Source organism: Python bivittatus, unplaced genomic scaffold (assembly GCF_059951505.1).
Source record: "Python bivittatus isolate LINGU-HERP-01145 unplaced genomic scaffold, Pbiv_v1 ctg000020_np1212, whole genome shotgun sequence".
Classification (NCBI taxonomy): Eukaryota; Metazoa; Chordata; class Lepidosauria; order Squamata; family Pythonidae; genus Python; species Python bivittatus.
The window spans coordinates 3,280,662-3,298,806 of NW_028277030.1; the positions used below are offsets into that span (position 1 = coordinate 3,280,662).

Sequence of the window (18,145 nt, forward strand, 5' to 3'; positions counted from 1 at the left end):
TAAGAAAACATAAAATTAAGTGAGCAAAAAAGCAAGCAGTTTTTAGAGAAGTGATTCCATTTAATATTCTGCGATCCATATGTTCCTGCAATTTCCCCAACAAACATGTAGACCAAGACAAAATGATCAGCACTCTCGTTTTAGTTTATTTTTGCTTTTGAGGCCCCCCATACCATTTAAACTGTCCTTTAAAAAATATTTAGAGTCTTTATGGTTTTGCAAATGGGCAGGTGAACGGTTTTTCCAAGTAGTTACGTTATGCAACCCTACTTTACAAGTTAGATCCAATCTCAACATCTATTCTGTAATGAGGATTGCAAAAAGTTAAATTTCTTCACCACTGCTACAACCTTGTAGTAATATCTAGTGCAAAGAGGCCTTCTCAGTCTGTATGAGATGATACCACAGATACCTGCCAACACTGTGAAGACCATATGATTCTATTGCAATCTGGAATCAGTGGGATGATTTCCATGGCTGAGGCATGATTATATTTTTATTTCCCTATTGAATTACTTCAAAACTTCTTTGTAGTTTGAAAATGGTCACCAAAAGGAATTCTTCAAAAATGTTAAAATATCAAACAGCAACATTAAGAGGAGAAAAACAATATACAGTGGTACCTCTACTTACGAACTTAATCCGTTCCATGACTCTGATCGCAAGTCGAGTTGGTCGCAAGTCGAGGTAAATTTTCCCATAAGGTTCAATGTAATTACCGTTAATCCGTTCCGGCGTCCGTGGACCACGCATCAGGGGTGGAAAAACGGCCGTGGACCACGCGGCAGGGCGGAAAAATGGCCGCGGACTTGTCAGGGGCGGAAAAATGGCCACGGACCACGTGTCAGGGGCGGAAAAATGGCCACGGACCACGTGGAATGGGCTGAAAATGGCTGCAGACCACGCGGCAGGGCGGAAAAATGGCCGCGGACCACGTGGCACGGGCGGAAAAATGGCAGCGGACCACGTGGAACGGGCGTAAAATGGCCGCGGACCACGTGGAATGGGCGGAAAATAGCCGCGGATCTGGTTCGTAAGTCAAGGCGAGTTCGTAAGTAGAGGTAAATTTTTGGGGCTGGAGCTGGTTGTATCTCCAAAAATTCGTAAGTAGGGGCGTTCGTAAGTAGAGGTACCACTGTACAGTGGTACCTCGGTTCACGAATGCTTCTGTTCACGAACAATTTGGTTCACGAACAGCTCCGTTCGCAAAATTTTGCCTCCGTTTGCGAACACCGGATTGGGTTATGAACAGAATCCGCGGCCATTTTCCCTCCCATGACACGTGGTCGCGGCTTCCTGTACGGAGGGGGACTCTCCCTCCAAGCAATATCCGCCTCCCCACCTGCCTTCCTGTCCTCCACACCAGAAGTCGCATCGAGCAAGGTTAGCTCTCTCTCTCTTCGTGCTGTACTTTGTGTCATATTTTTGCGGTTTAAAAAAACAACAACATATGGTTCAGAACGGATTAACCGTAATTACATTGAACGTTATGGGGAAATTTGATTCAGGGTGCGATCAAAAATCGGTTGGCGACCAAATTCGGAGGGGTCAGAATGGATTAACCGTATTTACATTGAACCTTATGGGAAAATTTGATTCGGTTCATGACCAATTCGGTTCACGACTAGAGTCACGGAACGAATTAAGTTCGTGAACCGAGGTACCACTGTAATCCAAAATTTACTATGAACACCTCCCTATCCTCCCAATGGAGATGAACACAGAACCTTGTATGAGCTTCAGGACCACGTATGGATGTACTTAATTTGGGGAGGAATGGCCATTCTATTATACACATTTTTATCTGCTATTTACTAATATAGCTAAATATGCTAATAGGACTATATATAAATTGGTGCATGTTTATTATTTTACTACTTGTTTACTTGTACAGGAATTGGAGAATTATTATTTTTACTCAATTATTTTCTGCAAAGACTAATAACTTGACTGTAGTTATAAGACAACATGCATATCTGGTAGATAACATACAGATTGTTGTGATTACTATACTACTGAACCAACTAAGGATGTTGTGGGATCACTTTTTACACTGCTGTTTAGGTGTAATTAGTGACATTTGTACATGTAAACTCTCTAAAGATCCCACAGATTGCCAAAACCTCAAGGAGTCATTCCAAATAATAATTCTTGTTTGTCCAAAAGGCCTTTCCTATCTTTTTGAGAACATTGGATTGTACACCTTTGTATCAGCAGACATAGCATTCATCTTTCATTTTCAATCTCATAAAATGAAGTGGCTAAGGACGAATGTATGGCAGAGTTATTGATATTCTACTTTGAGTTTTTTAATCATTTCCAAGTACCGACAAACATAACACACAAAATCTCTGAACAGAAATCAGTAACTCAGAAATCAGTAAATCAGATCAGGACATTCTTCAATGAACTCTTCAAATGGTTCTTTCAGTCTCCCACTTTTCTCTAGTAATTGTTGAAGAAAAAATAAATGTTTTCATACTTGGGTTGCATGCTTTGCTGAAATCTGCTAGTCCTCAAATCAGGCTTGCTTTAGTTCCACTCTCAGCCCCACTAGGTAGGCCAGACCAAGAAATCACCCCTAATTGCCCTAGTAATGGATCTTGCAAAATATCTCTGTCAAGGTCATTTTCTTTACTCCCTACATGCATTAACAGAATGTATTATTATAATTCTATGTTTTTCTGACTAAATAAGAGCACTGTTAAATTCTATTTCTATCTAAGTACTTTCCCATACAGTGATGGAAAATTTTCTAAACAAAACTTTCCTATCAACAAGAATGTGAAAAAATACTTTAATAACAACTGTATCTGCATATTCTTGATAATTTTCATAAATTGTACACTATAGCACTATATATAGTTGGAGATGGAATTATTGGAAGGAATCATAAAACTCTGAAGTGAGCTGAACACCAATGTGTAGAAGGCTTCTCTAAGCTTCCTAAGACCTTTCAGTAGCTTATGTCTTGTCAGAATAATGAGAGACTCTTTGTAGACTATTTTATTTAATTCAGTGTTAGAAGGTTGCCTGCCAATTGCTTGAGTTGTGTGGAATGTTTCTGGCAGTTCTGGCTAAGTCACTTTTCTGCAATTGCTCTTTATGGTGACATAGCAATGCCACTGTTAAATTGTTAAATTGGGTACAGAACATTAGATTGCTCTAGTACACCTGTGCGATCATGAAGTAACTGTATTATACTATTAAGCCATTGTCAGCTAACACTAAACCAACCTTTAAGTGATCAAGATTAATTGCAAAGTCTAACTGAGAGTCAGTTTGGTATAGTGGCTAAGATGCTGGACTGGAAACTAGGACACTGTGAGTTTTAGTCCTCCCACAGAAGCTGGCTGGGTGACTTTGAGCCAGTATCTTCTCTCTCAGCCCAACCCACCTCACTGGGTTGTTGTGGGGAAAATAGGAGGAAGAAGTATTATGGATGTCGCCTTGAATTGTACAAAATAAAAGTGAACTTGTATTTATCCCTTGCTCTTATATCCATCCCACTGCTTAATACTTTCAAATGGGAGGAGGCTTCAAATGGGAGGATTTAGGTCCAAATCAAGTGCCAGGCCAGATCTTCAGAAATTGTGTTTGCACATACACAAAGGTACATTCCCAACATATATGTACGTACCTGTTTTTCTCCATCATGCATGTAGGAAAAGATAGGTTGCTTCCCACCTTCCTTCTGAAATTGCTTTGCTGCAGAAACAGGGGAGGCTGTAATATTCCCCTTTTTTCAAGGAAAGCAGCTCAATAGGTCTCTTTTCATGGTACCAGCGGCACAAGAAAAATTGGAGTCGCGTGGCTTAATATGGCTTGGCAAAATTCCATCCCATTCCAAATAAGGGGAATTTATTTGGAGCAACGAGGGGTTTACTTTTCCACAATGCCGTAGGCCAGCACTATGGAGTTACCACCCTCAGAGTTTACTGGGTATGCCTTGATACTCAGGTAGACAGACAGACAGAATGTTCTTTCACACTTCCAAAGACAGGCGGTGCTTCTTAATGATCTTGTGTGCGTGTGTTACATTTTTTCAAGTTTGTTCCCTTTGTCTATTTTTCCTATGTTCCTTTTTTCGCTTTTTCCTATTTTTTTCCTTTCAGAAACTGCTCCTTCCTTGTTACAAAAGTGCTTCTACTATTTTCTCAAAACTTTCAGCTTCCTAGCTAAGTAAACCCCTCGTTGCTCCTTTCCAGCAGAGCTGCCAGCTTTTTGTACCTGAATGTGTAACCGTATCCAGACTCAAGGGAAAAAATCAAACTAGCACAGACCTTGCAGGACACCACAAACATTTCTCACAAGCCACACTGTCAATAGTAATACTTTCCAAACTCTCCCCCAAATTTTGTAAAAGGTCCTGTTTACTGTCCCTTCATTCTAGATCATACTCTTTCTGCAACTGGCAGCAAACTATTTAGAGAACAGTTTAAACTGAAGATCAAGTTTACAAAGGTTTACTTTCACTAAGACTTTGGAAACTGTCAGAACGCCAGTAACGTTCATTCTGAACCTAGACCAATGCATGCAACAGGTCCACTAGTTACATACTACAGCGATAAGCAAGAAATACACAATACAATTGATCTTAGACAAAAGGCCAAGAAGCAATATATAATAGATATATAAGTACCACTTTACATGGAAATCAATTGACATACACATAAAAGTAAAGTCACCTTCGAGTCAAACTCAATTCTTGATTCCAGAGAATTAATGGGCCAACATACTTACACTCTTTCAGCTTTCAGCCAGAAAACATGACAAATCCGTTGCTTACTATCAAACGTTACGATACAATCATATCTGTTTGATACACAATTACCTAATCTAAATCAGGCATCAATCATACTACAATGCCTATTGATTAGACTTTTTCTATCAGAAAAAAAATAAAACAGAAACATATTTGCAAGGCTAGATTCTCTTATAAACTACTAAAGATACTCTTGAAAAAGAAAACAAAACAAAACAAAAACAAAATTTCATTATCAATGCCATCCATCCCATCCTGGGCAATGACCCTTTCTTTTCACAAATCTCGGATGATAAACCTGCACTTTTTAAAAACAGTTGCAGAACTTTAAAGCAAACTGGAATTGAAGCAACAGGAAATAAATTCTGTGATAGACGCAGCTGCCAACTCTATTCACACAAGTATTTTGACAATATGAGGAGTTCATATATTTGCTCATCTTCTAATATATACAATCTATTCATCAGAAATGCTATACCATACTCTAAATAAGATAACTTGACCTGTTACTATGCGAATAGATATAAATTATGAATATTTGTATTCAGGATATTCTGTGACTGTTCTCAAAGTAATCATTCACGAACAAAAAAATTACACAAAGATCAGTTTTATGGTGAAAGACATAAGCCAGAATTGACAAGGATGTTCAGCTGTATAATCTATTATTTTAAGTAGAGACCACAGTTTCTTACTAAATTACATTTATTAATGCAGAAAAGTCCCAACAACTATTGACTATTATCAACGGGTATTCATCTTTCTTTGTATTTCCTGCCTTTCATGTCTCCTTGACTTCTCTATTTTATAATTCCCTTTGTAATTCCTTTGTCCTAGAATAATATTCAGTGCATATGTTGAAACAGCCACTTACTTATAAAACCTTGTGCCTAATACTTTTGTTAAGACATAGAACAGTCATCACACTATTTCTTTTGCTGCAAAAGACTAACATTGTCACATTTCCACATCAGCAGCTCTGGAAATGCCTTCCTCTCTTTGATCTGAAGTGGAGACTGGAAAAAAAATATGGCAATATAACAGCCTGTATTGCAAGTTATCAGAGTAACTACCACACTGTGATAGAGGAAAAGCCAAAAAAGAGAGAGGATTCTATATATAGCATATTCAGCAACAGTTATAATGATGGGATGGAACTTGGCTCCAAAAAGGTAATCAAACAGGTCTCTGAAAATGGTCAAAAAATGTAATCCACGAGGGAGCAAAGATCTTGAAATTTTTGCTCTGCAAAATATAAAGTCTGCCTTAGTGATAGTCTATTTGAGCAAAGTTGGTCTTCTTGGCAGTTAGTCTTCTATGAAAAGCCAAGTGTATGGGAGACAATTCAATCTGTAACAGGTTTTGTAATTTCACAAGGGGTTTTCTCCCAGGAATTGAGGTCCTATGATCTGAATCCAACTTCCTCTGATTTTATAATTGTCTAAAAAGAAAGTAGCAGGCCACTTTCCTTAAGTATAACTCATAACTTTAGCTAGTTTATTACTCTTTGCTGTCAAGGTTTTTGAGGCAGAATCAAGCATATATATTTATCTGTGACATTTTTCTTGGTCTAAAGAGAAGCAGAGATTGTTTTTCACAATGTGGTTTTTTTTTTTTACTTATTCTGGGAAACTCTGGCCTTAAGTTTTTCCTTTGTTATGCATATAACAGACAACCATTTTTCTATGGTCAAAAGAGACAAAATAATAATGATCTTGATAACAGATCCGACTTTATTTCCGGCAAACTGGTCTGAATTACAGAATGAGTGGTAATCTATCTACAACACACTGTGTGAGTTTTAAGGATCCTGCTTAAAAAGCGGTGACATGAGGATTGTTCCCACCCTTTTCCATAATTGGAAGCATTTGGTGAGCGTACAGTTTAAAAGCAAGTAGAAGGCAAATAAAATCTGTTCCTGCAATACAGCACCAAATGATTGCATACAGGTAGTCCTTGACTTACAACCATTCATTCAGTGACAAAAATTATGAATGTGTTGAAAAAGGTGACTTACAACTAGTATCTGAAATTATGACTGTTGCAGTGCCCCTGCGGTCATGTTATCAAAATTTGGGCGCTTGGCAGCCCACCCGCACTTATGACTGCAGGAGCACTTCAACTCCCCCCATTGCCCTTTTGTCCTCCTGCACTCCACCACCCCAGCTAACCTCCCCCATCTTCTTGCTCCTGCTGGTGACGAGGCATGCCGGGCCAAGCTTCAGCTGCGAAAAAAACCCAAAAGCAGTCCCAGAGCTGCGGAGCATCAAAGGTCCAGCCTGACCCAAAGGGGCGTTTTGGTGTGCTGCTGCTCAGGGGCTGCTTTTGGCTTTTTTTTTCCCCCACAGCACAAAGCAAAAGCCCAGCCCCGTCCCGCCCAGGAGCATGGCGCAAAGGGTTGTTTTGGTGTGCTGTGGCTCTAGAGCTGCTTTTGGCTTCTTTTTTTTCCGCAGCCGAAGCCCGGCCTTGCCCAGCCCAGCAGCCAGGCCAGGCATGCCTCTTCAGCAGCAGGAGCAAGAAGACGGCGAAGGCCAGCTGCAGTGGTGGAGCACAGGGCGGCAGGGGACGCAGAGTGCAGGATGACAAGGGTGACTGCAGCTGGGCTGGGGCAGCTGCGGCTTCCTGGGGCATGGCAAGCAGCCCCAGAACCGTGCAGTTCTGGGGCTGCTTGCAACCTCACAAGGCAGGGTGCAGGGCAGCCAGAAGGGCAGAGATTGGGGGGGAAGATGTAGGTGGGTGGGGGGAGTTGGAGGCAGTCCCTTACTTTACTGATGCTCAGGGCTGGGAGGGACCAAGCCCAGAATAGCTTGGAATGGGTGGGTACTTGCTTAATGACCTGCAATTCTCAGTTAACAACGGCAACCGGGACTGCGGTCGCTAAGCTTTATGACCGCATCACTTAGCAATGGAAATTCAAGTCCCAATTGTGGCCATAAGTCGAGGACTACCTGGAGGCAAATATTTTAAGTATTTAATGTATTTTTTAAAACACACACACACACTCACAGAGAAAACATGAAATTATTAGAAGCAAAAAAAGGCCAAAGATTAGAAAATAACCTTAAGTAAGAGGAAGAGGTTGTTGAGACAGCTTAGCAGATACAAAAGGCACTGAAGAATAGAAGCATCCATAGTCTCACACTGTAAGATAAGGCAGATAAAAAGCGGTTAAATTTTGCACTGGGTTTGTTGTGAAGGTGGAGAACTTACAGGGTTATGACAAGGAGTTGGAATAATGAGTCTAGCAATCAAATTTCTGATTCAACTCATCATATCTACCTATATATTATGTGTGTGTGTGTGTGTGCGCGCGTGTATGAGTGAAAGTGGAAGAGTTGAATCGCCTCTAGCCAAAATTAGTAATATTAACGGCTCACAAGTAGGATCTGCAACAAATTATTGCCTTCTGCAAATATTGCCACTGGATATGCCATTTCATTCCTATTCTCATTTCCTATAATAAGTCAAGAATGCTATAACCACTGAGAATGCATAGTGTTAACTGGGCAGGGTTTTGGCGGTGGGCATTCCTTCAACTTTTTATTGCCTTAAGCCTGTTGATGCCTCCTGCTTGAGATGAAGATGGTGTTATTTTGTAATATAAGGGTTGGTGCTTGGGGTAGGCATCTTCCTACAGTATCTATACATGAGCTTCTGCAGTGAAAATAGGCACTGCGATGGATTTGGCCTCATGGGAGCAGTCTACAGAAAAAAAGCAGGATAGTCTCTTATACTTGCTGCTCTGCTCCTTGACACAGACAGAACAGCCAGGTCATGAACTATGGTCCAATCCTCTTGACTACAGAATTTCATGAATGAGATCAAACAGCTGTTCCTTCACAGTCTCCTTTCACTTGCCCAGCTCTACAGCAAATATAACTTACAGGTAGATCTTGCTTAACGACTGCCCTGTTTAGTGACCGTTCAAAGTTACAATGGTGCTGAAAAAATAACTTTACAGTCTTTGCATTTATGACCATCACAGCATCCCTGCGGTCACATGATCGACATTCGGGCACTTTGCAACTGGTGGGTGTTTACGACCATTGCAGCACATGATTGCCATCTGCATGTTTCACAGCCGGCTTCCAACAAAGTCAATGGAGAAGCTGGCAGTAAAATTGCAAGTCACAGTCATGAGACGTCTTGCTTAACGACTACGGTGGGAGTGAGGTTGTAAGTCCGTCGTGGTCATGTGATGTCTTGCTTAATGACCGTGTCACTTAGGGACAGAGTTGTCAGTCCTAATTGTGGTCATTAAGCGAGGGACTACCTGTAGTTGGCTGGGCTAAACATTAATCAGTCATGACAGAGCTCAGTTGGGCAAGTGAGAAGTGGAAGCTGCTCCTTCCACACCACCTGTCTATGCTGTCCACCTAGAGAAAGGAAGAAAATAAGAAAGCAAAGAATGGAAAGTGATGGCAGCATTTTTTTTCACTCTGTTACGTTTATAGACGTTCTCTGTTATCTACTGGCTATATGGAAAGGAGGTTTCAGACACATGCTGTCAAGCAGGAAATTCATAATCACAACTCCCCTAAGAGCAGGACAAAGAAATGATAGCTTTTGCCAGCCCCCCATTCCAAATAATATGCATCAATATATATCTAGAAATAATTTCTATATTTTAAATACAAATACATTGTAGTGTAGCAGGGAAGACTGTCACTAAGTGACTCGTATATCTCATTTGCTGTCTAGGAGTTGACAGCTGAAGGGCAATTTCAAGTCCTCTATTCATGATCCTTGGCTCTGAAAGGGACTTGAACCATAAAAGCCCTTCAGGTAAGATGTTTTCTGTCACACTGCAATCATGGCTTTTGGGTGGAGAGGACAGAGGACAGGAAGGAAAAGGAGACATTACTACTAAGTAAGCCAGGCAAAGAAGATTTCACGTGTAGCTAAGTCTTTGCTGCTCCTTTCTGAAAACACTCTTTTATTTCTGGAAAGAGGTTTGGTGAAGAACCTAGCTGCCAACACAAAGAACGTGGAATAGATTCTTTCATCGTCCAGAAGTAGGCTCAGCATCTGCAGTTTGTACACATTTTTTTTTAACTTTCTAATCCTTTTCAAGCTTTTTATTTCCCCCTTATCTGTATATTCCCAAATCTCACTGTTGTGATATCTACCCTGTAGATGGATGAAAAGAAAATACATGATATGACATGCACTTCACTTGCACCAAAGAACTGCTCTGTTTGTCTTAAATGATGAACATGTTGAATGAAATAGCTGGCCTTCCTTTTGTTTTTATTATATTATACATAAGCCTTTCTTAATTAAGAAAAAACTATTTGCAAACTTTATTATCTTCCATTTCCCTATGTCAAGGTTTACTTTCAATATTTTTATTTGATATTACTTTGACTAATATTAATTTAATCTACAATATGCAAAATAACACTCATGTGAATCTTGGTGTAAGTGGGCGCCAAATTGCAAAATGTTGATACTAATTACTCACTTTATTTTTAACATCAAATTGAAGATTAATGGGCAAGCATCTAAATATCATGAACAGAAATGGTATGCAAGTAATCATTTTTATGGGATGTCATGAACAGAAGATACCACACAGGGCTTGATTAGTTGAAGTTAGAAATAAACATCTGCTGAATGAACAACAACCCTAGTTGCACGACTTAAAGGCTACAACAAAATTGTACCTTGAGTTGCTTATTAAAAATATCCATTTCTGAGAGCTTGGAAGTGGTTTCTTTTTCTAGTGTATCTAGTTGTTCTTGAAGTTTTTGGCATAATTCTTCTTTCTCTGATGATTTCTTCTGCAGTGAATTAAGATGTGTATCTGCAAATGAAAGACCAAATATTTAATGTGTACTTACAAATTTTTCAATTTTTTGTCATTTATATATCCATATATTTTACTATTTAATTTACTAATGCTTTAGTCCTTGACAAACTGAACTATAGGAGAGAGCCGCCTTAAGCAGTCAGATTGCTAATGTAGAATGGTTGATGTCACACCACAAACAGGGAGATTTTCTGTGTGTTTGAGAAAGGGATCTCAGGGTCTCCTTCTCATACTTCATCTGAGGGAGCAAAAAAGAATGAATGTATTCTTACAAAGACATACATAGGAGAAAGACAGATGATACTTACAAAAAGAGTTGTTCATCTGCTTATGATTTATTTTCTCACTCAACTGCTGTTTCTCAGGAATAAGAACAATCAATTTATTCTGATAGTCCTGTAGAGTTGAGAAGGGTATATTTTAGAAAAGCATCACCAGCATAGTATGTGTTTGACATAATCAGAGGTATCTGATAACACAAATGAAAGCATATAGATAAGAAGCAACACTCCTGTACCCATTTAGTGGCTTCCAGAGCATCCTCCAAGCGACTATTACCCAATTTTCAACAAGTTTCTTGAGAAATTAAAAGGGTAAAAGGGGTACTTTAAGTATAATTTTGCACCTTAAAATCCCCAATCCGAAAAACGGGCCAATCCCCAAAGGTGAATTGTTAAAGCCCTCATATACCCACTATGGTGATATCATTTCAGTCATCCCCAGGACCCCCTGAAGCCAAAACATTTCCCAAAATATGCGGCCTCTGGATGGAACAAAACAAAACCTATCACTAATGTAGGCTGATATATTTCTGTATGGAGAACATATGACCAACAACGAAACTGGGAATAGAGGTAATAATGCAGGGCAGAGATCAGTAATCCTTATATATGGTATGCATCATTTATAAAATTTTGTACCATGAATGGATAAATGAAATTACCAACATTTCATGATACCCTGTCAAACACTGTCTCTGTCCTTGTGCTGTTGGTCAAGTGGAGGACATTATCCATAATGTCCTCCACTGCCCCATTTACAATGAAATTAGGGCCAAATTATTGATGGTAGGTGAACTCAGACCTTGAAAAACTGAACTACCTTCTTGCAGATGTGTTCTCAACTGTCAGCAACCAAGTTGCTACTTTTATTCTGCTATCATTTAAACAAAGAAAAACTTAAGTTTTTAGTTGTAGCTTTGGATCTATCTTGCTGCAACCTTTTTACATCCAATATACTCTTTATTACTTTGTTTTACAAACTTACTATTTTTCAGTACTGTTTTATTATTTTTTATGGCACGCTTTATGTTATGACCTGTGGTTACAGCAATAAATTTACTTACTAACATTTCATGAGTTAAGCATGTATGAACAGAGAAATTCTGGAAGATTGGGGTATCTCACAAGATTTCAACCAGTTAATTTTTAAAATATTTTCTTTTAACACCGCAGAAGACTGAACAAAGCAGGTAATCCTGCTTAGAAAATACTATGCCAAAAGCAAGCACCAATGCCCTGCCACATGCCAACACAAGCGTAAATTAAAAAATAATGAGTTCCATAATTTAAAATAATTTTCTTTGACATCTATTAAAATGTTCTGTTTGATGTCAAGCCCCATGCATCTGGGCAAGATCAAGGAAGTAGGAACTACACAAATTTCAGTAAATTATCTTTAATGTTAGTCTGGGTAAATACCAAGCCTTGGAAGCTCTAAGAGGAACTTCTAACCCTCATTCATAGTGAGTTCATTAAGGCAAAGTGTTTGAAAAGCTTCTTTCCAGGTTTCTTGCCCCCAGGGTTGAATTGCAATTTATAAGATAAAGCCTCCAAATAACTGTCTTCTGTCTCTTGATTGTTTATGTCTACCCTTGCTCCAACTCTTTTCCCAGCCTCATCACAATCTCTCACATTTGTTAACAAAATAAAATGTTCACTTAGTTGTAATTATGGATAAAGGTACAAGGTATGCTTGAATTGTGTTGGTTGGGGTCATGAATGTATGGGTACTTTTGTATGCAAATGATGCCATGTTGTTGGCTGAGAATCTCAATGATTTTCAGCAAATATGACATAAATTGCAAGATGCAACAATACTTAAAGACTACGGAGTTGTATTTGATAGAGAAATCACATGAACAAGTGTAAGTTATATACAAATGATGAAAACTTAGATCAAAAGAATGAACTTGTGTACCTTGGTAGAATGTTAACTAAAAATGGGAAAATGGATCAAGAAATTGTAAGACATGCAAATTTGTAGTAGAAAGGTGGTAGTCAGTAGTTGTGAGGAACAAATGTTTGTTGAGAGATATAAATATGTTGTGACATTTTGTTATATGAAAGTTAGGTATCAGGAAAAATGTAACGGTAAGTTGAATGGAGTGGGAATTGATTACCTACAAAGTTTGTGTGGTAAAACAAGATGGAGTCATGAATGAATGAGGACTGGATAAAAAATTGGTGACCATTATGAAAAAAAAAAGCATGCTGTGCTGATCTGATCATAAAGAAAAAATGAATGACAATCAAACTGCAAAAGGAATATATGAAGGAAGAGCTAATGGGGTGAGACAAAGGCTAAAACCAAGGAAGTAGTGGTTGGAAGGAGATGATGAGATTTTCAAAAAAAGAGAGATGCGGAATTTAAAGAATAAAGTGTAATGTATGACTCCCTGGATGGATGTGGTAGAAGCAAAGATGGTTTGTGAAGACAGATGGTTTATTTTTCTTTTCTCTTACATCCTGCCTTTAATTTCTTTGGTGTACTATTTCTTACTCCTTTTTTTGAAGTTTGCTTAATATTGCTTATCCCAAAAGAGAACAGCATGATGGATGGGTATGGGTACACACACCCACTTGTGCATGCATGCCTCTCATTTGCTACAACAGCTCCCTGCCCTTCACCACAGGAATTATACACACACAGAGTACTGTGCAAAAGTTTTAGGCAAGTGTGGAAAAAAGCTGTAAAATAAGAATGCTTTCAAAAATATATATTGTAATTGTTTATGTTTATCAATTTACAAAATGCAAAGTGAGCAAACAGAAGAAAAACCCAAATCAAATCAATATTTGGTGTGACTACCCTTTGCCTTCAAAACAGCATCAATTCTTCTAGGTACACTTGCACAGAGTTTCTGAAGGAACTCGGCAGGTAGGTTGTTCCAAACATCTTGGAAAACTAACCACAGATCTCCTGTGGATGTAGGCTATCTCACATCCTTCTGTCTCTTCATGTAATCCCAGACAGACTCAACAATGTTGAGATCAGGGCTCTGTGGGGGCCAAACCATCACTTCCAGGACTCCTTGTTCTCCTTTATGCTGAAGAGAGTTCTTCATGACATTGGCTGTATGACTGGGGGTCATTGTCCTGCTGCAGAATAAATTTGGGGCCAATCACACACCTCCCTGATGGTATGGCATGATGGATATGTATCTGCCTATATTTCTCAGCACTGAGGACACCACTGATCCTGACCAAATCTCCAACTCCATTTGCAGAAATGCAGCCCCAGGTTTGCAAGCAACCCCCACCATGCTTCACTGTTACCTGCAGACACTCATTATTGTACCACTCTACAGCCCTTCAGCAAACAAACTGCCTCCTGCTACAGCCAAATCTTTCAAATTTTGACTCATCAGTCCAGAGCACCTGCTGCCATTTTTCTGCACCCCAGTTCCTATGTTTTTGTGCATAGTTGAGTCACTTAGCCTTGTTTCCACATCAGAGGTATGGCTTTTGGGCCACAGTTCTTCCATGAAGACCACTTCTGACCAGATTTTTCCAGACAGTAGATGGGTATACCTGGGTCCCACTGGTTTCCACCAGTTCTGTGCTGATGGCACTGCTGGACATCTTCCAATGTTGAAGGGAAGTAAGCAGTATGTGTCTTCCATCTGCTGCATTAAGTTTCCTTGGCCAACCACTGCATCTACAGTCCTCAACATTGCCCATTTCTTTGTGCTTCTTCAAAAGAGCTTGAACAGCACATCTTGGAACCCCAGTCTGCTTTGAAATTTTTGCCTGGGAGAGACCTTGCTGATGCAGTATAACTACCTTGTGTCTTGTTGCTGTGCTCAGTCTTGCCATGGTGTATAATCTGTGACATGAAACTGTCTTCCACAACCTCACCTTAGTAGCAGAGTTTGGCTGTTCCTCACCCAGTTTTAAGCCTCCTACACAGCTGTTTCTGTTTCAGTTAATGACTGTGTTTCAACCTACATATGAAATTGATCATCATTAGCACCTGCTTGGTTTAATTGGTTAATCATACACCTGACTCTAATCCTACAAGATCCCTGACTTTGTGCAAGTGTACCAAGTGTGCAAGTGTAAGAATTGATGCTGTTTTGAAGGCAAAGGGTGGTCACACCAAATATTGATTTGATTTGGGTTTTTCTTCTGTTTGCTCACTTTGCATTTTGTAAATTGATAAACATAAACAATTACAATATATATTTTTGAAAGCATTCTTACTTTACAGCTTTTTTTCACACCTGCCTAAAACTTTTGCACAGTACTGTGTGTGTATATATATATTTTTTAAAATATCCCGACTAAAACAATTTTTCTTTGTGCCTTCCAGTCAGTTTTGATTCCTGATGACTGCCTAGACTAGTCTCTGTGGTTTTCTTCATGAAGTTTTTCAGAAGTGGTTTGCCACTGCCTTCTTCCTAGGGCTGAGAGAGAGTGACTAGCCCAAAGTCACCCAGCTGCTTTCATGCCCAAGGGGTTAGGGCCAGACTAAATTCACAATCTCCCATTTTCTAGCCTGCTGCCTTAACCATTACACCAAAGTGGCTCTCACAACCTTATAGTGTATTTCTTTTAAATGTAGTGGTTGTGCTAAATTCTTGCTTTCATTATTTGCTTGCAGAGTTTACGTGGTTACCATCTGCAGCTGATATGAAAGGACAAGGAATGTATCTCCTGAAAATCTTAAAATGTAGAGATCTAACAGAAAATTGTCATAAACTCAACTTCATTTTTTAGAAAACTGGAGAAACATTCCTGCTTAAGGAGGATCCTCAGGAGCCTCTGGTACCTTCTGGACTTAGGGCTGATTTGCAAAAGATTCATATTATTACTGTTCTATAGAACATCTATCTCTGTATGCTTAAAGTAGCAGTCAGAGATCAGGAATGATAAGAACTTAATCTGTCAGGCTTCTTGAACATTCTGTATTAGTACTGAGAGTAGGAATGGACAACCTGTTGCCCGGAACCTCAATTCAAAGAATCCCTGTAAGCTCTCAGTTCTGATATTGGGCTACAGTAATCTGTTCCCCCCAGAGAAGCAAACTGTGCAGATGAGAATGAAGAGCCTAGAGAGAATGAATGGCAGAGAACAGGCAACCTTCTCGAGAAAAACAACAACAAAGAATCTTGGGATGCTCAGAAGATTGTAGCCTTAATAGACAAGTAATTTCAATTATTTTTTTCCCCTTCTGCGTTGACCATCATTCTGTGGAACTGACAAGAATTCCAGACTTAACAGAACATCACATACGTGAAGCTGTTGCTCCAACTGCTTGATTTCAATAATTCCCATATCACATTTCTTTTCTAGATTGACAAACTCATTTTTATGCTTTTGTTTTCTGTTACGAACATCTTCCAGTCTTCCAGAGATCTGTTGGTGTTTGTCATTCTGTAATAATACACATTTGAAACATTAAATCAATAACACACACACGTCCTGATATACAATTACTCATCACTCCTCCAGGTTTAATCCAAGCTCTGGCATGTATGATTGAGACCTGGCTAAGGGAAAGTTGAGGAGAGTTCTCTCAGAGCTTTGTCTGCCAGGTTCCTCCACTGAGTAGCAGGTCAAGACTAGAAGCTGGGCAGGCAGTGTGGATATGGAATATATGAATTTCAATGCACTGACCAGATGCTCCAGTTAGCAATCCATAAAGTCTTAATGGAGGTTACCACAAGTGGGACAATGCAGGGATGCTGTTGGTATACTAGCCATTCCCTTTTCTAACAAAGTTGCCCTTCCTAGCAGGGTAATCTCAGGGACAATAGTGGATTGTCTTTACTGAGTAATTTCAAGATCCACATGGAGGATGCTCGATTGGGACTGGCTCATGATTTTATGTCCACTGGGGCAGCCACACAATTATCCCAATTAGTATTTGGACTGCAGGGGACCGGACTAGTTAAAACGGTCTATTCTAAGCACCTGATGGATCAAAACCGTTTAGTTTGTGAGATTTTTCTACCACTCCTTGTAGCAAAACCTGGCCGATCTATGAAAGATTAAAAGAATGTAGGTGATTTTCTTCTGGGCTAATCCCGTGCTATAAAATATACTCCTTTTTGGAACTCCTCTAAGCCTTCACTCTCCTCTTCAGCCATGGTTTTTAAGGTGGACAGATAATTTCAGGTGTTTTTATGTGGGTTTTAAAAACTGTTTTATATTTTTATATTTTGTATTTCTTTTCCTATCTATTAATCACCTTAAAGCTCTAGAGATGAAAAGGGAGAATATACACTGAAGTAATACAAGAAATAATATCACTGTGCTTCAAAGACAAATGTTATTGAAATGAATAAATAAAACATAGTTGAGGGGGGAAGATACCCACCATAGCCATTTAGAGGGTCCCCCCCCCTCAACTACACAGATTCCATAAACCTAAAGGGTTCTTCAAACCTTCTGATGCTGAATGAGTGCTTTGGCTCTATAAATGGCATACTCATAATTTGAATATGAGAAGTGAGGAAATGATACTATAGATCAAACAAAATCCACACTTTATTTACGGTTAAAGCAATTAGATGAAAAATATGAAGCAGCCATGGGAAAACAACTGAGTTAAAACAGAATGTTTAGTTGTAATGCTATCCTTTTTGTGTAGTGTATGGCTCACCAGTGCATCTAGTTCAAGATTAAGGCTCTTCTTTTTAGAGGACAACTTGACAATTTCCTCCTGTTCTCTATTACGCTGATTAAGAAGGTCTTGACGACGAATCCTCTCCCATTCAAGCCGTCGTTGACGCTCAAGTTCTTGTTTAGCTGCCTGAAAATAAAACACCTAAACGATCAGTTTCAATGCTTATGCAATAATAGAACAATTAATAATACTGTATTCATTTATTGTTTTCATTAAAAACAGCAACTCAGAACCTTGGGGGGGAAAGTGTAGGTAAAAATAATGTATATAAAAAAACTAGAATTGAACATGTGAACATTCTTTTACATTCTATAAATAATTCTCAGAAGAGCTTTCATATTTCTCTCTTGCAGCAAAATCAATCTTTGCTGACGAACAACAATCTTTGTTGTTGATGAAGAATAATGGAGGCATGATAATAGAACACTATTTTTTAAAAATTTAAAAATGAGCATACTTGTTATTCATGGGGCACAATGCACATTTCCTTTACCGAGCAAGTGTGGCACAGTGCACTTCATCAGCAATCATAAGATTCTACCACTCAAAAGGAGCCCATTATATCCCTGCAGCATGCAAGGTATTTCAAGCTAAAGTAATACCTCAGCTCCTCTGTGGCTCTCAGATTTGCTCCTTTGCAAAGTTCAATAAAATTG

The 18,145-nt window shown here is 39.1% G+C and overlaps 1 protein-coding gene across 3 annotated transcripts in view; it reads right to left on the reverse strand.

The window, feature by feature from the left end:
• ITSN2 (intersectin 2) overlaps positions 1–18,145 on the reverse strand; it is an 87,438-nt gene that overhangs the window by 34,437 nt on the left and 34,856 nt on the right. For 2 of the 3 annotated variants that reach the window (XM_088133508.1, XM_088133504.1), the window contains 5 exons: positions 17,466–17,615; positions 16,094–16,234; positions 10,886–10,973; positions 10,432–10,571; positions 7,826–7,906 (listed from right to left, as the gene is read on the reverse strand). In XM_088133508.1, the coding sequence (XP_087989634.1) occupies positions 7,826–7,906; positions 10,432–10,571; positions 10,886–10,973; positions 16,094–16,234; positions 17,466–17,615 (600 nt within the window). The remainder of the gene's footprint in view (positions 1–7,825; positions 7,907–10,431; positions 10,572–10,885; positions 10,974–16,093; positions 16,235–17,465; positions 17,616–18,145) is intronic. The other variant, XM_088133511.1, reaches the window with a different exon arrangement.